Source organism: Eptatretus burgeri, chromosome 18 (genome assembly GCF_056783735.1).
Source record: "Eptatretus burgeri isolate ZD-2024b chromosome 18, Ebu_testis_v1, whole genome shotgun sequence".
Taxonomy (NCBI): Eukaryota; Metazoa; Chordata; class Myxini; order Myxiniformes; family Myxinidae; genus Eptatretus; species Eptatretus burgeri.
Genome location: NC_140978.1, coordinates 45,003,119 through 45,027,360, shown reverse-complemented (window position 1 = coordinate 45,027,360; position 24,242 = coordinate 45,003,119). Strand labels below are relative to the sequence as shown.

Genomic DNA, 24,242 nt, shown 5'->3' with positions numbered 1-24,242 from the left:
GACTCACCCAGAGCAACTTCCAGTCCTGCAAGCTCCATTCATGGTAAGTGCCCTAAACAGGTGTTTTATTTTTACTGTACCTTTTCTATGTTTAGATACACACACTTACCATTGTGTTACAATTGCCTCCAGTATTCAGTACAGTAACATGCTAGGAGCAATCGGCTGTACTATATAGCCTAGGTGTGTAGTCAGCTATACCATCTAGGTTTGTGTAAGTACACTCTGTGATGTTTGCACAATGACTAAATCGCATAATGACGCATTTCTCAGAACGTATCCCCGTCGTGAAGCGGCGCATGACTGTGCATTTTTCATCAGAATCTGAATTTTTAATCTGCAAAATATTGAAAGATGTGGAGGAAAAGAAAATAATAAAATAAAATAAAATAAAAGAGTACCACTGTGTTCAGGAATTATCCGTTCTTTTCCCTTGAGCCACACCTGTGCCCAAAGCGTTGTGTGCGCCGATCATCGAGCAAGTCAGTCCGTGGTGGCTCACAGATCTACTGCTCTCTATATACCCGGTGGGGCTGTGCATTGTTAAATGCTCTTCTCATTTAAACATCCACTTCACCTTAACCAAAGCCTGATGGTTTTGAGCAATAACGAGGGTACAAGCTGCCGAGTCATTCAACCATAATAACTAAAGTTTCCTCCTGATGACTCCATCTTTGCTCTTTACTTCTGCGGGTTCCTTCTTGGTTTTCTGTTTAATTACAGTTGCAAAAAAAATGTTGCGTGATACAAACAAATTGCCTGATAAGCATAAATTCCCCCCAAAACAGTAAACGTATGTGTAAGTGGGAAAGCACGCTTTGTTTACAAGTTGTTACTTCACCGAAAGCACGCTTTGTAAGATACTTCACAGTTGCACCGATACAAACGCAACAAAGAAAAGGCCATCTCGAGGAGTTTATCGCCAATCATTAAACCATTTCACTTCAAACCTTGAGGGCAGGGAAGGCAGCATCCTCGGGCATGAGCGTTTCATCCACCGGCGATCGAAACCAAGGATCACTGCATGGCAAAGGTCGTATTCGCCCATAGGGCCTGTGTACAGAGACACAGATACAGACAGAAAAGATTGTTACACATTGCTTTGTAAGAGATAAGCAAGAAAGTCTCAGAACTCCCAATACATTCTGGATAACATAATGCTCACATGCCACCCGGCGATGGCTGCACTGTCCGGCTGTGCCCGGGGCTGCCAAATTCGTGCAGCCCATACTCTTGAGGTGCAAACCCCATCTGAGTGGGCATGCCGGATCGTGTGCCTGGAGGTTTGAGCTGCTGCATGCGAGGGGGCAGCGTCGGCAACCCCCTCGTTCCGCTATCACGATCTCGCCCCCTGTTGCCATCGCGTCGCTTGTTCTTGAGCCACGAGCCCCCGTCATGGTCTGCGTCTGTGATGGGAAAAAATTGACGTCGGTGAAGTGGAGTGACGGTTGAGGGAAGAGGTAATGTCGATCGGCAGGAGCATTAAACAAACAAACAAACAAACAAGCAGTCATAGACTGGTACTTACGAAATCGTCAACTTTACCTCTGACCTTGTCTAATAAAATCTGTCTCAAGAGAAGGTAGCGACGCAAACCAGAAGTTTATACGATGATTCTGTACCAAACCATCAAAAATCGAATGTTTGACCTCACTGTGACCTTGACCTTTGACCGATTTTGACCAAAATCTAATCAGCGCTAGCCATCACCCTCCTGAATCACCTGGTGTAATTTGCATTGGTAGATTCTTCCGTTCTCGAGTTACCGCGGATTAACGTAACGTAAAGGTCACGTAACGTAAGTCGATAAATTGAGAAGAAAAAAAAAAAAAAAAAAAAAAAAAGAGGGAAAAAAAAATCGAGAAAGCATACATACAGTAAGTCGTCACTATCCGGAAGTCCGTAAGTTAAGTCCTCACTGTCCGGAAGTTCGCATATCACAGTTATGATTATTCGCAATTTAGTTTTAATGGCCAATTATTCAATTAGCGCCTACGTATTTTGCCTTTTCGCAACGTCGTCGCAAGGAAAAACACAAAGAGAAGAGGAAAGAAGAGAAGAGAAGAGAAAAAAAAGAAGAAAAAAAAAACGTACGTGCAAAAAAAAAAAACCCCAAAAATACTTTCAAACAACTACACAGGCAGTTCCTTCACTCTCAAACGACGACTGGATTGGGGCATTGTGTTTATAAATGCGCATAAAAAAATCGAGAAATTATTAGAATACAGTCAGTCATCACTATCCGGAAGTCCGTACGTTGTAACCCGTAATGGGGAAGGCTGCTGAGGATCTCTTCCCCATCGGCCAAACCGAAGCAGCAATGTGTCTTGTCATTGGTTGGTATATATATGGCCATAACTTGGGAAGCACTTGTCCGATTAATATCAAACCTTGAAAAGGCACATCCACAGCGCCCCAGCGGCAATTGTGACATCATAGCACCGTGTCTTGTCATTGATTTGGTTAATAAATGGCCATAACTTGGGAAGCACTTGTCCGATTAATATCAAACCTTGAAAAGGCACATCCACAGGGCCCCAACAATATACCTGGCAAGTTTCAATTAGATCGGACCAGTGGTTGTCGAGAAACAGCGGTCACAGACAGACACACAGAGATTGCTGGAATTATAGATAGAAAGTAGTTGACTACTTCTGTCAAGTCGTGACCTTCACGTGCATCGTTTCCAAGTTGCAATTGGGAGTACAAGTACAACGGCCTAATAGAGCGATCACTCCCATTAACAAGCCCTCACAGCACCATGTGCCTCCATACTCGCATTCCATAATTATTCATCATTCCAACAGAATGTAACCAGAGAGTTGGTGTCAAAGCCACCCAATGCTCGCCTGTTTATACGCTTATCGTTTTTAAAAGACTAGTCTAATAATATTTTTTATAAAGCATTGCCGTGAAGTCTGATCCAAATAATTTTAAAGCAATATATGTATTTGTATATTGTAATCAGTAAAAAATAGTGTGGGAGATAAAAACATTAGAAAGGAAATAACTTGCACCAAAAACTTTAACATTTTCACGCTCACGCTGACACTGACGCTCACGCCGGGGGTATCGCTATAGCTCTCTGTTCTTCGAACAGGCGAGCTAAAAATGAAAAAAAAAATGTACTTGGTTTTGGAAATGTACCCCAGAAGAGAGTGCACATGCACACAAGGGCAGCTATAATGAGAGGGGGGGACATATCCCCCCAATATATATACATGGTGGGGGATGCCGGTGGCAATATCCCCCCCTCCAATATTTTTGCCTTCACAGTAAGTACAAATGAGCCTTATTATGGCCCGTCTGCAGCACAGAGCGAGACGCACGGGGTTTTTAAAAAAAAAAATCACCACCGTGTTTATTTATTTTGGCCTGTTTACATTTTGAGATGGTTTCTCCTTTACCATTCGAGGTTTAATCATCAAATTTTCAACAAACCTTTATCATGACATTATGGAGAACACTGATGAATAAATTTGACTTTATTATTTTTTTTAAGCCGTTTGTCAGGTTTAGCATATGTTAGTTTAGAAGAGGAAGAAGAAGAGGAGGAAGGGTGCGAGTACAAAGCGAACACGGAAGCCCCAACAATGATTTCTATCCCTGTGTACATTTTCCCAGTTTCTCAAATTCCCACAAAGGTAATGAGTGGGTGATAAACATACACGGCCAGAAACCTCTGATTATATGAGAGCAGAAGCGCGAATCCATGCACGGGAAATCCAGCTCGGGAGGTGAGGTGTCTGGGACTACGAGTAGGAGTGGACGTCACGAGACCTTTGTACGAGTTCAACCAAACGTTGCCAGATGAAAAGCAAACTTTCCAGTCAGGAATGCACTTGATGAGAATGTGAACCGAAGAGGAATCGTCTTCATTTGTCGTCCAGGTGAAACACAACGTTGAAGTTCATGATCTCGACCCCGTGAAGTTGCAGCGCGTCAGGAGGAGCCTGAAGAAATGCACCGGTTCCTCTCCAAGTTACCATGGCAACAATCCAGTGTGGTCCAGGCACATATCCATGATTTTAGGGTTAGGGTGGGGGGCAAATATTAACATTGCCCTGAAAATGTGATTTCGTCGAGCAGGGTGAGGGGGAGATTTTTTGTGGACGTTTCTTTTTGTCATAAATTCCAAAAACTATTCTAAATACAGACAATGAAGGCTCGGATACACTTGAAAAGAAGTAAAAAAAAACTTTCACTCAAAACTCAACATTGATGTTAATTTTCACCATCTGTTCATTCGTCCCTCACCATTGGAGACGATTAATCCTTCGTGACGATCGGATGACCCTCCTCCATTCTTGTTTCCTCGTACTTTCACATTCGTCATGTGGACAACGCTTCTCAAGTACGAAATAAGGTACAATGCTTTTACCATACACGCCGAAGCGCAATGCATCTGACATGCACAATACAGTGCGCATTGTACAATGGAACATTGGCATGTAAGGAGAGGGAGCGGGGGCTTTCCTCGCTGCCTTGGACACTTGAAAGGAGGGGTGGGGGCACTCGTGGCCCTCTCCATGGAATGACGTGAGACTTTCCACTGTTGGCACGACACTGCCCCCCGTTGGACGTGCACCAAGAAGGAAAATGCTCACGTAAGGTTCACTTGCTCGAAAACCACGCCCAGCCGAAGCCGCTTTAAGAAACAAAACGCAACCACGTGCGAAGCTGCTGCTGCTGCTGCTGCTATTGACACCCTGTGAGCTGCTGTTGTCGAGGCACCAGGGACCGCTATTTATCGATACTCGAGAAACGGGACAGGAGGAGCGTTTGCGGCTGCTGTGGATGCCCTACAGGCTGTTGATGCACAAATTGATTCGTTTAGAGTTGTCATAATTCTTCTGTTTTCTTACAAATTCCTATGCCAAAGGGTATGTCATCAAATAACTTGAAGGGCACACTTGGACGTCACAACGCCGCCAGATATGCCTCCGCCCACATTATTACATCACGACATCATTATACATACTTGTACCCGGACGTAGCTGGGTCCACGAGTGCGTCTCAGACTGCTTGTTTGAGATTGTCTGCTGCAATGCGGGTTACGATGGACGCAGCTGCACTGGGACACGAGGCATAGTAACGAGTCTTGCGAGGGCCGGAGGCGAGCGGCCCATGGTCAAGGAGCACAGTGCAGTCCCTGGAGTGTCAAGCAGCTCCATACAGACTCGCACCACACACTTCTGACATGCTTCAGAGACTTCACCACCCATCCTTCACATCCTAACCTTCCCCCTGACCCCTCCCCACCCCTTCTCAATATTTGGTCTGACATAACCCCGCATGATTGCGTGAAATAAGAAAGGAATCGCCCCCACACTCCGTTCTGCTTCTTTCTCCTCAGTTCTTCTCGTCTCTTCTTCCCGGATTGAATGATGGCCATATGTCTTTTGTCTAAGTAAGTCTGTCTAAGGGAATACATACTAGGAGTAAGTCTGCTCTTCTGTGTCTTTTGCCTTTTGATCGATTATAAATACTCACTTTAATGATTGCTTGACTTGTTCAATGAAAGATTGGTGTTTATCATTTCAAATCTGTCTCAGTTGTCCTTTCCTCCATTGGTCCAACAAAGTGTGTTCACAATTGATAATAGGGAAGTTTTTGCCCCCCCCCCCAATTGGTTCTGCGGGTTAGCCAGTGCTGCACCCTCTGTTTAGCTCTTCAGGGATATACAAGTGCACGCTGAGGGTGTGGACACTAACTCAGGTAGTTGTACCAACGAGTAGGTAACGTGGCTGTTGAAGTGAGGGACCCTTGCTCGGTGGAACTGCGTTTGCCGGCGTCCGTGGTTGCTAAACGACCTGTCACGCAGCAGAGTTATCCGCCGCATGTCAGCCTACAGGGCCAGGCGTTCGGGGGGAATCTGAGCGCTTCCCTCGTGGTATTCCCCGAACCCCGAGTCCGTAACAATATAACAATGGTCATTTACAAGCCAAAAAAACAATTCCAAATGCATTCACAAAACATTGCATGACACTCACCGGGGACTGAACTCCAATATGGCACAGATGGATTCCATGACAATGGCTTCAGGTTCTTGAGTGCAACACACTTGCTGTTGGAAGCAAAGAGCAAGTAAAAGCATAAAGAAAAACATTGTGGCTACATTATTAAGAGAACAATCCAAGCATACAGTGGGGGCAAAAGTTACAAAACACCTTTCTGTGACGGAAACAAGTTTGCTTTGTGTACCGAGGCCTGTGAGCCACAGTACTCAAACAGACGAGCAGCCAACAAGACACGTTACGTCAGGATTTGAACAGAAACATTCATCAAGAGTCAAAAACGAGCAATGCAGCACAGAAACACTTTGGTTGTTCTTTTAAAAACGCTTTAATATCCAAACAATACGCATTACACAACAATGCTGACACAGCAAAAGCTGTCCCACCTGCCCTTGAGCTCTTCGATGTAGACGTTGACCGGTCCGCTTTCGCTGAAAACCTCAGTAATGCATGCAGGATAATATCGCTCACCTCGCTCCTCCAGACGCACCTGGAAATAAATCAATGTGAACATAATCACGAGTGACACGTCGCTGTACATTTACATAAAAAAAAAAATGCTTTCCATGTGAGACACTTTGGAAGAAAAAACAAAAAACATCTGATTATTTAGTGTCTTGCAGATTTTCATTAAAATAGTGACTACGATGATGGAAATGAAAAAAAACATAAAACTAGAAGGGCACTCGGTAGAGCGCATAGCTCCGCCACGTAATGCCTGATCCACGAGAACATATCAGGCCCAATACATGTTTGAAATATCATGCTATACAGTACAAGATATCGTTTTTGTCCCAATCTCTCAATGGTGAAGAATCACTGGAAAAAAATAAATAATTCTCGTATCCAGATCCGGATTCCGATTTTCACCAAAATCGAATCAATTTGTCGTGGTCGCACACCCAACCTGTCCACAACCTTTTGAGATATTGTGCTTTATATTGGTTTAGCCCGATCTCTCAATGGTAAAGAATCAATTTTTTTAAAATTTTGGATCCGCATCCGGATTTTGACGAAAATTGAATCAATTCTTCCTTGTCACACACCCAACATGCCCAACAAGTTTCATCCGTATCAGTGCACAACTTTTTGAGATATCCTGTACACAAACAAACAGACAGAAAGGGGTGAAAACATAACTTGCTTCACCTTCGGTGGCAGAGGGAATAGATCATTGAAGATGTCATCACAAAAGAGTGAGCGCCGTCACATGAGAGATCACAACAGCATCATATTTAAATTGGCCAAAAAGACAAGCAAGCAAGCAAGCAGAAATATTTACCAAGCACTGGTCACCCTCCGTGAAGTGCAAGCCCGTGCTCAATGTGAAGTCCGACTCGAGTTGTTCTGGAGGAATGATGGGCAAGCAACGTGAGCAAAGGTCGTGATGAAATTGGTGTACACAGCTGGCTATACAGTGGCCTCCACTTCGTAATAACCCAACACTTAACCAGCTCAACCATACCCTCCACATCGTAATAACTTAACACTTAACCAGCTCTATCTTGGAGGATAGCGTGAGGTGAGGGGAAGGAAAGGGAGGGCAGCACGAGGGGAGGGGAAGGGAGGGTAGCACGAGGGGAGAGAAAGGGAGGGGAGAGGAAGGGAAGGCAGCATTCCAGGGTGTTTTTGGGGCGATAAAATGCGTCCAAACAGCAAAGTTTTATTTTTAACCACCGGGTTATATCTAAAACCGGGCGAGAGCATTTCAATCCTACACTATCTATTAAGCAAAGGCCTGCATGCATGAATGCTTAAACATGCAGCGGCATTTGCACGCACTCCGGTCAGCTCACTCCGAATCGGATTTGTACATACTACACTTTGGGGAAGCCGGTTTAAATTGAAAACTAAAGCGTCAGTCCTTAACAGCCCCCACACTCGTTCCTCCAACCTCCTCACAGTCCATGCCAACCGTTTACGTGCACCAGCGATATACTTACTCATCATTTCACTCGCACATGGATTTCCCCACACGCGCACTGCATACAGCACGTCCCACATGGCTTCGGTGCAGCAGCACATCTGCTCCCCATGTGCAGAAGCACATGGTTCACGAGACATCCACGTAACCACCTCCACGGTGCCACGCACCACAGGCCCGAGTGCGAGTTTTGACTGTCCGCCCGCAAAACCCACGCAACCAAGCATGCAGGCACACACACCACCCTCGCAGAGAGTCACTTGTACCATGTCCATGTGTGCTGTCTATGTACCTCTTCATTTGCAGCAACTGCTGACTATTAATATATTGCAGCAACTATTAATATATTTATATGAATATTCTGCCATGAAAGCAGATCACACACGGTGGAAAAGCAAACTGCGTGTGTAATTGCCGAAAAAAGGACCCATGTGGACTATTGACACGGCTTGCAGAAGAAGCTTGGAGAACGCAGTGATCCCATTGGTAAATGATTTTAGTTGCGCTCAATGAAGCTCGTGTGACAGCTAACACACAACGCACAGCAAGGAGGCATGAGACAAGAGGGGCCGGAGTGGGAAGGACAAAACAGTGGGGAACAGACACATTAGGAGATCTGTGGATGGGAGAGGGATGGGACGGGGAACATGGGGAAGAGAAGATGGACATTACAGGGACTTTCAGAAAGGAAAGCAGGGGAATTGAAGGAAGTGGGCTTGGGTGGATTATCAGGGGTAGAAAAGATCGAGGATTTGGATGGGGGATGATAAGAGGTGGTGGTGAACAGCAGTTTTGAAAGCCTGGAGGGAGGAATGAGAAAGAATAGAGTGAGGGAGTTTATTCCAAAGGCGGGAAAAAAGAGGAATGAAAGAGTGAGAGGTGAGCAGTGATTCGTGATTTTGGTAGTTTTACCAGAAGGGGGTTGTTGGCGGACCTTGAGTGCCCTGTGGAAATGTGGTGGGGACAAATCGCAGAGAGCAGGGGGGGGGGGCAAGGCTGGAGAGGAGACGGTAGAAAACAGAAAGACCACCAACCAACCTGCGGTGATTGAGTGAGTGGCCCAAAGACTCAGCCTCATTGTGGGAGATGCCGATGATCCTAAATGTCCTGGTTTTGACAGCGTGAAGCCGAGAACGGTGGGAGGCAGGAGCACCAGCCCAGAGGGGAGAGCAGTACTCCATCAGGCTACGGACAAAAGCTTTGTAATTGGTCAGGAGCTCAAGAGGGCCGAGGAAGGACTTTGCACGATGGAGGATTCCCAGTCGGCGACTGGCTTTGGAGGTGAGGTTGGAAATGTGACTTTCCCAGGAAAGGTCATGGCAGATAGTGAGACCCAGAAGCTTGAAAGAAAAGACTTCTTCCAGAGGATTGTTGAGAAAGTGGATGGGGGGTGGGGGGGGGAGTTCTAAACGGTTCTTTCAAAGAAACATCGTAAGAGTGTGAGATTTGTCTGGATTGAAAGACATGTTCCACGTGTTGGACCAGTTTGTGATTTTATCCAGATCTGCAGTGAGCGAAGAAGCTGCTGCTTGCCAGTCTGAGGGATGACAGATGGTACGGCAGAAGGTGGAGTCATCAGCAAAGAGATAAAGAGGATTTTCCAGAGAGTCGGAGAGATCATTGATGAAAACCAGAAAAAAGAACAGGACCCAGAACGCTACCTTGAGGAACTCCAGCCTGGACAGGAAGGGGGGATGAAAGAACTTCATTTAGGGCCACACGTTGACTGCGACAGGAGAGGAAGTCTGCGAGCCATGAGTGGAGATGGCCTTGCATACCATAGTAAGAGAGTTTGGTGAGCAGGGTAGGGTGCCAGACTGTGTCAAAAGCACATGATATGTCCAGGGATATCGCTTGGATTTCCTGTGTGGCATTGAGGGCTTCCATCCATTGTTGGGAGAGCAGAAGCAGCATATCCAGGGTAGAGTGACTTGGTCTGAAACCAAATTGATGATCAGATATCAAGCCATTGGAGAAGAGGAAGGATTTCATGTCTGAAACGATGATGGATTCCATCACCTTGCTGATGATTGGGAGAAGGCTGATTGGTCTGTAGTTGCAGGGATCTGTTTTTGCACCTTTTTTATGCAGGGCAGTGATGTTTGCAGATTTCCAAGCAGATGGCAGATGACCTTAAGCAAATGAGAGGGTGAATAGAACAGAGTGTGAGCAAGAGCAGGCTTTGAGGACATGTGGGCTGATGCCGTCTGGACCGGTTGCAGAATCTGAGTCAAGGTTTGAAAGCAAGCTCTCCACCTTGTCATAAGAAAAGGACACAGAGTCCCGGGACAGCTGGGTGCGACTGGGTAAGGTGGGTAGAGAAAGTGATGGGTTTAGGACACAAAATTTAGGCATTCAGCTTTTTCACGTGCGGTATCAGCAGTGCGGCCATTTGAGGTAAGGGAGGGGCTGGAGGGGGAACATACAGCAGAAACAGATTTGATTAAACGCCACCAGGAATTTGAGGAGGGAGAGAGGTTTGAGAGATCAGACTTGAGCTGAGAAAGATGATATTTTCTGGCTCTCCTGAGGGTAGATACACACTTCTTCCAAGCTTTGTGGAAGGAACTGAGATTGCCCTCAGTTGGGTTTGCTTTTCATGAGGGAAAGGCAAGTTGATTCAGGACAACTGCCTCGCCACAAGCTTGAGTAAACCAAGGGCGGGAGGAAGGGTAGGACAACTGAAGAAGAGAGGGGATAAATCTGTGCATGAGGGAGAGCAAGTTTCTTTGAAAGAATTCTCAGGATGAGTTGATGTTTGAGAAAGTAGTGATAGGAGACCAGTCTATAAGTTTGATGGCTGCTTTGAGACCCTGCCAGTCGGCTTGAGTGAAATGCCAGACTCGACGGCGGTGAGGTGGTTCTCTGATAACAGCCAGAGAGATGTCCACCTTTACAAGGACGTGGTCAGAAGAACCGATTGGAGCGGAGGAAGAGCAACAGATATTGTCAGGGAAATTTGTCAAAATCAGATCCAGAAGAGATGGAGTACCGTTGGTTGAGATCCGGGTCGGGAAGTTTACCGATTGAGTCAGTCCCAATGAGTTGCAGAAAACTTTTGCTGAGGTGCCATGACAGGTGAGAGAGGTACCCACACCTAGCCAACTGGCATGATGACAATTGAAGTCACCACATAAGAGGAAGAGAGAGTTTGGATGAGAAGATAGAAGATGGTCCATGTTTTCGGATAGTGAGGTGTAGATGGAGTCATCACTGTTCGGTGGACGGTACAGTACACATATAAACATGAGGTGGGAGTGGAGGGGATGCCGTAGCCAGAGGTATTCCTGGGGGTGTGGGGGAGTGAGAGCAGTGCATGGAGAGTGAGGAATAGAGTCTTTGATGAAGAGAGCAATACCGCCACCAGGATGAGGCTCAGGTCTGTCATACCGGAGGAGGGAGTAACCAGGGAGAGATACTTGGGAGTCAGACACGTCTTGGGAGAGGAAAGTTTCTGTTAGGCAGATTATGTCTGGTTTGTCAGTGGCAGCCTGTATGGAAAGATCTGAAAGGTTTCAGCGAAGGCCCCGGATATTTGAGGTCCACACTTTTAATGAAGAGGTTGGGGAGGAGGCTTTGGGTACAGGGGGTGGGGGGAGAGGGAGGGTAGGACAAGGGATGAGGGGGGCAGGTAAGGAGGGTTGTTGAAAGAGTGTGGGGGATTTCAGAATAGCTAGGGGAGGGGGCCGAATGAGGAGAAAAGGCTCTGTGGTGCTGGGGGAGAAGGGGAACAAGAGAGGGGGAAGAAGGCAGTTGAGGATTTGAGGAGGTGGGGTGAAGAGATGGAGGTGAGAGGGCAGTGGAAGGAGGAAGCTTTGTGGATGAGAGAGGGGGCAACTTTGAGAAGGATGAGTGAGGGGGATGAAAGGTGGGAGAAAGGTGAGGGGGGAATTTTTGAGAGAGGTGAGAGGGAGGCTTTGAGGGAGAAGAGTGGGATGGTTGCTTTGAGAGTGAGAGTGCGGGGTAAGTTGGCACTGAAGTTGGAAAAAAAAGAATGGTTGATGGAAAGCAAACATTCATAGCAAACTGGGGTTTTAAAAGTTTTGGGTCAGAGATGCGATTTAACACAATTCTTGATGGATGCAATAAAGGCGAATTCAGAGAATGGAGTGAAGAAACGCTGTAACAGTTGGATTTTTTAGGCAAGCAATGAAGGAGAGGTCGAAATGAGAGCAGTCTGTTAAAATAGCAGAAGAGTAGTGCATTATGAAACAGTAAAGAGTTCCACATGTGTGAGAGAGGAAGATGAAGCATAAGATCGTTTTTGTGATTATTATTAATGTTTGAGGGAGTTTTCAACAGATTAGGTCATGGAAGTGTTGTAGAAAAAAAAAAAAAAAAAAAAAAAATCGAGGAAGAAAAGGAGGAAGAATAAGAGGAAGAAGATGAAGCAGAATCGGGAGAAGGTTAGCGTATTGTTGTTGTTTATTTTTTTTTAAAGATAAGAAATCGAGATTAGTTGGGAGAATGGGGGACGTTAGGAAAGTGGGGAGGATAGAAATTGAAGGTAATGGGGAGAAAAAAAACCGATCAAACACCGAGGGGAACCGGTAGGCCTCAAGCCGAGGCCTCGGCCTCAAACACCCGGTAAGAACGTCGACAAAAACTCACAAAATAGCACGATTTTTGAAACAAAACCGAACTAGGAACACAGTAACATGTAGGTGAGAAAATTAAAGTTAAAACGGGACAAATAACGACCAGAAACTTAACTTTGAGAACGTCAGCAGAGAGCCCCTAAGGAGACCTCTCGACGTTCCAAACCCGGAACCGGAAGTCCCAACATTCCTTCATCTGTTTTTTTTCACTCAATATAATCACCCAAAACAGTAGAAAAAGTAAGTTTCATGCTTTGCTTAAATAAATACACAGTTATAAAAATCGCAAATTTGTTAAAAATTTTCAGATTTCACTCCAGATTTAGACACTTATTTAGTCCATCAGATCCGATTTTCAAATCAGATATAATATTTCAATTAAATACTTTAACTAGAAGGGTACTCGGTAGAGCGCTGACCACCGCCATGCAATGCCTGATCCACGAGAATATATTGGGCCCAACACATGTTTGGAAATATCACTATATTTTGGTTTCGCCGTATCTCTCAATGGTGAAGAATCACTTTTAAAATCATCAAATCTGGATCTGGATTCGGATGTTCACCAAAATTTAATCCATTCGTCCTTGTCACACACCCAACCTGTACATCCTGCACACACAGACAAACAAACAGACAGAGACAGACAGACAAAGGCGTGAAAACATAACCACCTTCACCTTCGGTGGTGGATGTAACTAGTCCGTGAGAGCAGATCCTGTTTCCAAGGCAAGGCTGTTTGAAGAAGCTGAATCAAAATGACGGTTAAGACCCCTGCGAGACCAAGATGGTCTGAACAAGGATAAGCCTTTCATCGAGGTAAGCCGTAAATTATCTTCAAAAGGGATATTTACTTTGACAGAACCACCCAGTTTTCAGTCATCTACTCCCTTGGCATTCCCTCAGTGTCTAAGCAAAGTTTGGGGCCACTTTTTCATGGTTTTGGAGGTATGGAGAAGACACACACACACACACACACACACACACACACACACACACACACACACACACACACACACACACACACACACACACACACACACACACACACACACACACACACACACACACACAATCAAATTTGATACCTTACTACAATTGCTGTTATCAATCTAATAGTGAAAGAAACAGTAAGTTTTCAAAGTGAAAGAGCAATGTCAAAAGTACAACTTACCTTTTTTGGATGCAACCCACACTTCAAACTCAACGTTTCGATAGACGAACGGGTCAAGGGATTTCATGACGCTGAATGGGATCGACTGTGACATGGGATGGACAGAATGTTTAAAAAAAAAAGTGAACAGAAGCTCAAAGAAGAGAGCAGAAGTTGAAAGGCTATTTGTGAGAAACAAAAAGCCAATGTACTTACCTCAATGTCTCCACTACTGGGGGGAAGGGTAGAGAGATTACAGCAAAAATTAAATCCATTGAACTTTGAGCAACAAACTCAACATTCACAAAATAACCAACAAGGAAGACATTATAAATTTGAATGTGGTGTTCCCATCTGAGCACTTTGCTTACGACACCGAGATGGACTATTATTACTCCTAATAGGAGAGTATCCACTGTCTGGGTGGGTAGAGTTTGCACATTACTTCCTGAAAAAAGTTTTGCTTGTGCAAGAAGACTATAGATGACTGTGTGGTGTGCGTCTAAAAGGTACGTATGAATGGAAGTTACAGTCTAAAGGGTCTAAGGTGTTGATAGGGTCTAATATCGAAAGGATGTAAATGTCTGAGCCCTAAGGGGTCTAAAGTGTTTAAAAGCTCATTAGTCTAAATGGTCAAGGGTCCAAACAGTCAAAAGGGGTCTGAAGATGTCTAACATATTTAAGGGGTCTAATGGGAGTCAAGGGACTTCAGGGGTTTAAAGGACTAACTGAATGAAATGATATAGGGGTGCAAGGGGTCCATGGGTGCAAGGGGTTTAAAGTGTTAATTGAAAGGGTCTAAAAGGTAAAGGGGTCTAGAGGGTTGGTGGAGGGTCTTTAGAGGGTCTTAAGATTCTAAAGGGATCTCAGCAGTCTAAAGGTTTAAAATGAAGGTTCCAATAGTACATAATTAATAGACATAGTCACGGTGCAACTGACGTTCAAATAGTAGTTTTTTTCTGAAGGACCTTGTCCTGAATGTTATGTATACTGTACATGCATACAGACACACACGCACATACGTTTCAGCCTTAGACGCTGGGAAAGAGCAATAAAATGGCAGGCCAAATGAACAAACAAGTCTTTCACCAACCCATGAGCCTAATCTTTATCTCACCCGTAGTTCTCGAGGATAGCTTCTTCAGACGAGTTGTCGTTGTTCTTGCGACTGCGATACAGCTCCACAGCAGCACGGAGCGTCTCCCGCTTCACATCAAAAACATGCTCGTACAGTAGCTCGTACAGTACCGCTACAGGTGTACACAAACAGGGGCAAGGCACGTGCCTCCAGTTAGCCGTACCATCCATGAAATCTTCCTTTCACAATCATTCCGTTAATTGTTTTTCATTAGGCCACACACAAAGTGCAAAGCAGGGCTGAGCAAGTGGTTCACTGTCCATCTGCAGACGCCAGATCGAGGAACGACTTAATTTCAATTGAATTATATATTTTGAACACAAGATTGCAGAACAAGAATCAGAACACGTAACTGCACTTTCGTAGTAATGTACTTTGGCTCTGAATTTGGCAAGTTGTACGAAATCTCATCCCGAACACACGTGCGCACAAGTGAGGCAAAGCAATTGCTTCAGTCTGTCTGCTTGTCTGGCAGTGAAACAAAATTGAAAATCATTCCAAACAGGAAACTTAGTTTTTAGGGACATCATTAAGGACACAAACAACAGGCACGAATAAATTTTGTACGCAGCCTGCGGCTGCTGGTTGGATCATTACTGGGAGCGTGGCCATGCCGCTGATGCAGCGCTCCGTTTCCAGTAAGCTGGTACTCATTTTGCCGATCTCAGAAAGATGACAGGCTGAGTCAACCCATTTGGTGTCATTAAAAAGCATGACAGGGGCTAAAACTCAAGACCCTAAGATGTCGAGACAGCCACGTTAACCATTAAGCCAACACCAGGCTTATACAAATAACTAATTTAACGTGTTAAATCAGGTGGTGTAAAAGAAGCTGCGTCAACGGTGGTAAAATTCAGATTCCATGGGATGTTTTTTTTTTCCCCACAGCCTTTAAAACCTTTATTTTATTTCAATTGACTTATCATTTTAACACTGTAAAACACAAATCGCCTCGTTTGCACGTCCAAAAACAACGCCAGGTTAGTCGTACTTGGACAAAATACTACGCCATCTCAACCAACCATATTTGCCGCTCGCGCTCTCGGCGTTGGGGAATATAGACATTCAGGCAAAATTCCAGCTCGTGGGAAATAGCGATCGCGCTTGGGAAAAGCAAAGCAAGAGTTGAAAAGACCCTTCCCATGATCTTTGTCTCGAGACTGCATGGGGGTGACTGGTGAGGTGTTCAATGAACTCACACCTTGTTAACGCAAAGGGTGCAACATCTAACCTTCCTTTTCACCACACTTTTGATGAGCATTCTTTAAAGTCGAAGACCAAACAACTCACCTTGGCAGATGCCGGCAACAGCAGGAAATTTGCGGGAGTAAACACTGTCATAGTGGTTACCGTTGGAGAAGCAGAGCAACACCTGAGTGAGCACGGCACATGTAAAGCACAATACATTATTTTGATCTTTCTTGTAAACAATACAATTCCACAAAATTCCTATTGTTAAAATGATTTATGTTTGGTATTTTATCATTTTAAAATGTTAGTATAAAGAAAAATCAGCAAACATATTGTGACGTCCACGGGACTTGAACAGTCCCGCCAACGTAGAATGAGCCGAAACGATGGAGGTGGTTTATTTATTTATAACCCAAAGGTGGCGGTTGTAATCGCTCCACCGCAAACGGGACGAGGAAGGTGGCACGAGTCGCTTTTCACTGAGTTGATAACGTTTATTCCTCGAACCAGAAATAACAAGACTCGGCAAGAAGAGGGAACCGGGGCGATTCGACGGGATGGTGTGGGATCGGGCGTGGGGAAAACACAGACAATTCCAATGAATATACAAATCTCAAACCCTCTAAGGCGCCAGGTACACACACACACACACACACACACACACACACACACACACACACACACACACACACACACACACACACACACACACACACACACACACACACACACACACACAACTAGCTGGTTCTGGTGGTCAAATCGCCACTATAATAGGCAATCACTCGTTCGACACCTTGTTGGACTTGAGACAGGACCGCCCCCAATCCTCCCTGACTAGCATCCGTGTCAAGGATGAACTGGCCAGTCTCGGCCGGATACGCCAAAACTGGGGCTTCTATCAGACGTTGTTTTAGGTGATTGAATGCTTTGGTGCAGTTTTCTGACCACACAAATTTAGCTCCCTTCTCTGTCAAATGGTGCAATGGTCTTGCAATACTTGCAAAATTTTCCACAAATTTCCTATAGTAAGAACAGAGGCCCAAAAATCCTCTGACCTCTCTTACATTTCTGGGGGTGGGCCACTCTTTTACTGCCACTGCCTTCATTGGGTCTGTGGCCACGCCGCTCTCATTCACCACATGACCCAGATAAACGACCTCTTTCCTAAAAATTTCGCATTTCCCAGGGTTCAGTTTTAACCCGGCCCCCCTTAATCGCCTGAAAACCTCCACCAAATTTTTGGCAGCCTGCTCAAATGTGGGAGCGTGGACAAGAACGTCATCTAAATAGATCAGGCATGTTTGCCATGGCAGCCCAATCAAAACGCGTTCCATCAGACGTTCAAATGTGGCGGGGGCATTGCACAATCCGAAAGGCATGACGACAAACTGCCAGAGGCCCTTCCCTGTGGTAAATGCTGTTTTCTCTCTCCCTTGTTTGTCCATTTCCACCTGCCAGTAGCCACTCTTCAAATCCAATGGAGTGAACCATTTTGAGCCGGAAATGGCATCGAGTGTATCATCAATACGTGGCAGGGGATATGAGTCTTTGAGCGTCACTTGATTGAGCTGGCGATAATCCACACAGAACCGAATGGTCCCGTCCTTCTTTCTCACCAACACAATGGGTGACACCCAAGGACTTACCGAGGGCTCAATAATTCCAGCCTCCTTCATCTTTTCCACCTGTTTTTCAGCCAATCCCTCTTTGCAAGAGGTAGACGTCGTGCAGGCTGTCAAACAGGTCGAGCCTCGCCAGTGTCAATTTGATGCCTGACTAGACTCGTGCGTCCAAAATCCTCGGGAGAGAGAGAGAGAGAATACATCCACATTAGCACCAACCAAATTGTGCAATGACCTTACCTGGTCCACTGTTATCCCCTGTTCTGCTCGGTTTACCATGTCCCTTACTCCCTCTGGCCAATTTGTTTTTCCAAAATTTTGCGCCGACTCCGGCTGACCTGGCGAGTCTGTGGTTCCGTCCCCTCCGGTGATCTCCACTACACTGCTACACTTTGCTATAACAGCTCCGCTCCTCACTGTGTGAGGGCTGTCAGACAGGTTGAGCAACCGAACCACTACCATGGGCTGATGTGTATCCACGAGTGTACGACCCACCATCAATCCTGCAGTTTCCCCCGAGCCCCACGGCTCCACCATCCCGAGCTGGCCCACGTGATTGGTCCTTGCCGATATCCGGGCCAACACCACGGTCTCAGACCTGGGGGCCACTGTCACGGTGCGCGACATCTCCAGTCGCGCCCCCTGCGCCTCCTCGACTGGTCCCTCCAACCGTAGCTTTTCAGTCCCTAGCCACATGTGACCCTGCCCCAGGTCTAGTTGGCAGTCATGTTCCACAAGGAAACTCAACCCCAGAAGGCATCGGTCACACACTTCTGCCACCCACACCACCGCATCGACCTCTAGGCTGCCCAACTCCATCCTCACAACCCCACGACCCATTATCGGCGTCGTTGCTCCCGTAGCCAGTTGGAGACTGTGTCCTGCTAGTCTATCGATTTTGTCCCAACCTCCAACACTTTGGTCCAACACTAGCGGGCTAATAACTATCACTTGCACCCGTGTCCACCACTGCTTCACAAAACTCTCCCTCTATCTTTACCCTTACCCGCAAATTCCCCACACCAATTTTCCCACAATTCACTATTTTCACCAAGGGAGGGCACTTCGCCACAATCTCACCAGCCAAGCATGGCCCTGTATGCTCAGCCCGATCTAGTTTCCCCGACCCCCAACAGTGATCTCCGGACTCGACCTAGGTAAGGGCACCTCGGATAGACCTGGCGGTTCAGCAGGAGGATTCATCCTCTCCGGGCTTGAAAGTCTATTGGAGGGTCTCTCCATCGCCGGGTACCGGCAATATCGTTGCATGTGTCCTCTTCGCCCACACCGGAAACAACTCCCCATAAAAGGCCCCCGTGGGTATCGGTGTAATGTCTCTTCCGGTTTCGGACCCCCTCGGCCATAATCGAATTACTCTATTGGCTGGGCTGGACCCCGCCGCTTTGGCGCACCAACTACCGAATTACCCCTTATCAAACTTGACAGTTTCTGGCAAATTTCCTGAAACATTTGGGTAATGCCAATTTCTCCCAGCCCCTCTCCTTGATCCTGAATCTCCGCCTGTCGGACCGTCACCGATGGCCTCTCTGGCACCCGACCCGGCCGCCTCCACGAGGCCAGCCTGGCTGCGCACTCAGCCGCTTGGTGAACGGTGGGTGGATCCTGTAACTCCACTAGCGCTCGGACCTCAGGGTCAGGAAGAGCAGCTAAAAAATTCTCTAGTGCCAGTCTGTCCCATGCCTCCACTGTAAGGTCCCGATACGCGATCCTGACTGATTGGTAAATGTCCTGTGCCAGCTCCTGCACTGTCTCACCCGGCTTTAATCTGCGGTGCTGGAGCTGGGCCCGCACCAGATCACAGTTTGCCACGAACCCAAACTGACGGCTCAACGCCTCGCAAATGTGGGAGCTGGTCAACATCCCCTCCGCGATCACGTTTAACACATCTGCGGCTGGCCCCCGCAACGTTGCCACCAAATTCCCTGTACGTTCCCGCTCATTCCACCCATTTAGTCGGGAAATACACTCAAATTGCGTCAGAAAAGCTTCAAGGCTCCATCAAAATTTACTCCATCAAAATCAAAACCCATCAAAATTTACCAGGGGGATCACTTTTACGGTGGCCCCCTTCTCAGTTTCTCCCTTGTCCGAATCCAGCCCAGGGATCAAACACCCTTGTGGCTGCGTATCCAATTTCAGAGCCCACTGTGGCCAAAGATGTTTTGTGGTGAGGGTCTCATGGGTCAATTTTGCTTCCTGTTCCAAACGTTGAATGGACCGATTCACCTCTTCCCGCAGGATCTTCTGGGCCTGCACAACCTCCTCCAAGGCTCTGTCGCGAGTTTGTAGCTGCTCCTCAACCAACCCGGACACACTACTTACAAAAGACGGCTCTACCAGGCCTTTATCCAAGACTTCATCTTGGCTCATAATTTTATCTTGTTCGTCCAAACGAACCTCCAATCCTTTTACCTCCTCCGCCAAATTCATCCCTTGCTTCCTCAGCTCTCCCCACTCTTCTATTTGCAGCTGCATACGAGCATCCACACAGGCACGATGACGTTCCAGGCTTTCATCCACTTTATCAACCCGAATGTTCGTTGCATCAATTTTATCTACCAATTTTTTTTGTATATTTTCCCCCTCCAATGTAATTTCTACCTTTGTTTCCTCCAATCTATCCTCAAATTTACTTTGTATTTCTCCCAATTTAGCATCCACACACTCCTGCATCTCAGTTTTCATTTTCTCCATCTTTTCCCCCAATTCATCCCTCATTAAATCAATCCGTGCACCCAACTGTTGCCCCATTACCCCCAAATGATCTGTCATTTCTGCCCCCTGTGCAGTCATTTCTGCCCCCTGTGCAGTCATTTTTGCCCCCTGTGCAGTCATTTTTGCCCCCTGTGCAGTCATTTTTGCCCCCTGTGCTGTAATTGCACTCATTAAACGTTCCAACATTGTCCAGATCGTCATCGTGCCGGCTCCGTTACGGGCGATGAAGCACGGTCCACGCTCGGAATGGGGGAGGTTCCAACCCTACCCCCGTCTCTCCCTTCTTCCCCCGACTCGCTGCCAGACACGTGGCCTTCCTCCTCAAACATCTGCACATGCGCCATGGTGCAGAAGTCCCGTTTGCCGCCAATTAATTTTAATTTGAAAAATCCCGCCAAAATTTTCCCGCGCTCGCGCGCTTTCCTGTAGTAATTTTGTATTCCAATTCGTGACGAGATTCTAATCTTGGTATATTCTCCCGATACCAAATATAATTTAGAGGGGTTCGAACATCCAACACCCTGACACCAATGTGACGTCCACGGGACTTGAACAGTCCCGCCAACGTAGAATAAGCCAAAACGATGGAGGCGGTTTATTTATTTATAACCCAAAGGTGGCTGTTCTAATCGCTCCACCGCAAACGGGACGAGGAAGGTGGCACGAGTCGCTTTTCACTGAGTTGATAACGTTTATTCCTCTAACCAGAAATAACAAGACTCGGCAAGAAGAGGGATCCGGGGCGATTCGACGGGATGGTGTGGGATCGGGCGTGGGGAAAACACAGACAATTCCAATGAATATACAAATCTCAAACCCTCTAAAGGCACCAGGTACACACACACACACACACACACACACACACACACACACACACACACACACACACACACACACACACACACACACACACACACACACACACACACACACACACACACACAAACGTAGCTGGTTCTGGTGGTCAGGCTGGCCCGTGGTGTAAACGCAACAGTCCCTGGATTGGCGTCGGACGAGCTAGCGTTGCGCTCGTCAGGGGCAGGAGACACCGTGGTGCTGTCGACCTCCTGGTCCTGGCCCAAGTCCGCTCCCAAGGGTTCTCAAGGGAACCAGTTCTGGCGCCAAGTTGCGAGCAGGAGAGGGAGGCAGGTCCGCCCGCAGTTCGACCCCGTACTCCGAGCCAGCAGAACCCCAGAGCCAACCAAGGTGAGGCACGAGGCTCAGAAAGGCTACAAGACATGATGAAACCAGGATCGAGAACAGCCCAACAAAAAGCACGCTCCCAGCACAACAACCTCCACCCCAAAAAAACGGTCTTTCTGTCCCGATCTTCTTCCTCTTCCTTTTCGACCCCGAACAGAACCTTTTTATCCTCCCGTCCTCGTCACTTCCAATCGAGCCGTTTTATTGGCCCACCGCCGTCGCCTTCCGCCAATCGTGATCACGGGGCGGAGCCATCCGCAGCACTGTCCTGTGACGTCACGGCAAGCCTCCAGAGAATACTAAAAGGGGTTTACGCAGACACACTTACCCTATCCCGTATCCCTATCTAATTACGTGACAATTATCATTTCCCCTTGAAGAAATGGACATTTACTAGACAACTTATCACCACTGAATTGCGACTTATTACATCGAGATCCTGGTAAACTCGAACAGCATGGCATACCTAATTAAACATCCTAATTACCCTTTGAATGCATACCCCCCCCTCAAACGTTACAATATTATAGTGTCCAACATGTATCCAAAAATTATGGTCTCTGTTTCCCTTCCTCTAATTTCCCCCTCTTCCCTCACTTTCTATCACCCTGGCAACATGCCACTTTAGAAATGATGTAATCCACCCCAGAATGTTTGGTGCACACGAGCAGAAACCCAAGGAAGCTGCAGGATTTGGGGAGAAATAAAATATATTGTTACAGTGCCGGTGCGTCGGCCGCGAACTGACCGCTCTGACGGAGACTATTTGTGAGGAACAGTCAACCTGCATAATGGGAGTGTCCTGCATGGTGATTTCGTCCTGAGCCATAGATTCTACTACTTCTAAATCCATATCACTACCCACCCGGCTCAGCTCGTCTTGGCTGAACATTTTGTATGCTGGGAATAATATTTATAACGCTCGTAATTTGGGGACAAGGGGGGGGGGGTTGCTCCGTATACCCCTGATCCGAATCCGTAAATTTTGCTACGGAGGCGGAGGGGGCCGAATCGCACACCTGACAACCACTGTTACAGTGCCGGTGCGTCGACCGCGAACCGACCGCTCTGACGGAGCTGCAAGTCGAGTCGGCCCGACCGATCGCCCGGAATATAGATCGACGCCCGGATAAGTCCGAGTCGACTGGTCCTTGTACAGCAACCAAAATACGCCAATGGGCAGACCACGTGGGATAAGGTCGATTGCCAATCTCCAATTTACCAAAATACCCATGTGATCCAACTACCGGGTTATTCCACCCTTGACGGAACTCATACGGAACAAGCTCCTGAGGCGAGCCTGGCTCGTGCGCGATTCCGAGCGGCTTAATCGCCGAGAACCGTCGGTCCAAATGTCCCCCTTTTATGGCAAACAAACGGCTTTCTAACTCCCAACACACGAAATGCTCAGTCAATGAAAGAATCGACGCGACGAGCTGAAAACATTTAACAATTGGGGTATTTATTAATAATAATGGGGAACTAGGGAAGCACGTAAGAGCAGAACTATACCGACTATATGAAATGCAATGCAAACATTTTCAGCACACAAAGCACTTAACAATTTCCTACTTATTAGACGGGCCCACGGACACACGTACGCACACACACACACACCCAAGAAATGGTGGCTGAGGCCTTTAATACAGGCTCCAGCTCAGAGGACAGGTGAGCTGAAACCCAGAACCTATCTCGAACCTCTCCACCTCGTGTGGTCTTCAAGTTGTTCGGACCCAGGCTCCAGCGAGAGCGAGCTGGACCCAATCGCCATGAGCCGCGATCCTTCCCGAGCTCCAGCTAATCCTCCCGCGCTTCTCAACACGCGCTGGTGAGACGAGGCGCCGATCCTTCCAGTCGATGCGCTGCTTCCCCGAGGAACCACCTCCAAGATGAGGCCGATGAGTCGCACCAAGCCAGGAACCAAAATGGAGAACAAAAAGCTCCACGAATCAAGAAGAACCACCACCAGCAGCTCGAGCCAAGTAACCGGCTCAACTCTCTTCCAAACAAAGCAGCTCTCCAAAAAGTCTCCACCCGAGCCAAGCCGAGGCCGAAGCTCCATGAGCCACCAACCCACTCGAACCAAGCAGGACCTGAAGGCCTGCTGAACAACCAAAGCAGAAAGCCTTCACAAAGCCTCCTCCCGAAACCAAGCCAAGCAGGACTCGACGGCCTGCTGAACAACCACACAACCCAAAACAAAGAAAGGATCTCCTGTTTATCCTTCTCCGCCCCTTCCCCCACGCCCGGCGTGACTCATCCCCTCGTGCTCCATCCCCCGCTCAACCACGGGTGGGAGGGAGGTGTTTACGTCCCGTGATTCAGGACGGGAGGGCTCTTCTTCCTCTTCGCAGAAGGGGGGGGGGAGGGACGTCTCCATTGTTTAGTGAGTGCTCCCTAACTATTGAATTGAATAACAGCGCAACTAATCGATTTCTAAACATTTAAACAATGGAAGGTGAGCTATCTAGGGGACAAGCACTTATCGACATAGCTGACTGAAGGAACCTGTATGTTGTGTGCAATCAAATTCCAAATTCGTAACACTATTGTGTGTCCGGGATCAGGATTGTTACCTAAATGGCTCACAAAGCTTCTAAAATAAGTTGAAGACACTTGGAAAAGTCCCCAACAGAAAGGGCTATGCCTCTGCACAA

At 47.1% G+C, this 24,242-nt stretch overlaps 1 protein-coding gene across 4 annotated transcripts in view; it reads right to left on the bottom strand.

Annotated features, from left to right (window-relative positions):
• Positions 1-24,242, bottom strand: part of LOC147009016 (OTU domain-containing protein 4-like) — a 77,998-nt gene that overhangs the window by 12,340 nt on the left and 41,416 nt on the right. For 3 of the 4 annotated variants that reach the window (XM_085864245.1, XM_085864242.1, XM_085864244.1), the window contains exons 6-14: positions 16,121-16,202; positions 14,810-14,942; positions 13,909-13,924; positions 13,714-13,798; positions 7,300-7,364; positions 6,404-6,507; positions 5,994-6,067; positions 1,166-1,406; positions 951-1,053 (exon numbers count right to left, since the gene is read on the bottom strand). In XM_085864245.1, the coding sequence (XP_085720371.1) occupies positions 951-1,053; positions 1,166-1,406; positions 5,994-6,067; positions 6,404-6,507; positions 7,300-7,364; positions 13,714-13,798; positions 13,909-13,924; positions 14,810-14,942; positions 16,121-16,202 (903 nt within the window). The remainder of the gene's footprint in view (positions 1-950; positions 1,054-1,165; positions 1,407-5,993; positions 6,068-6,403; positions 6,508-7,299; positions 7,365-13,713; positions 13,799-13,908; positions 13,925-14,809; positions 14,943-16,120; positions 16,203-24,242) is intronic. The other variant, XM_085864243.1, reaches the window with a different exon arrangement.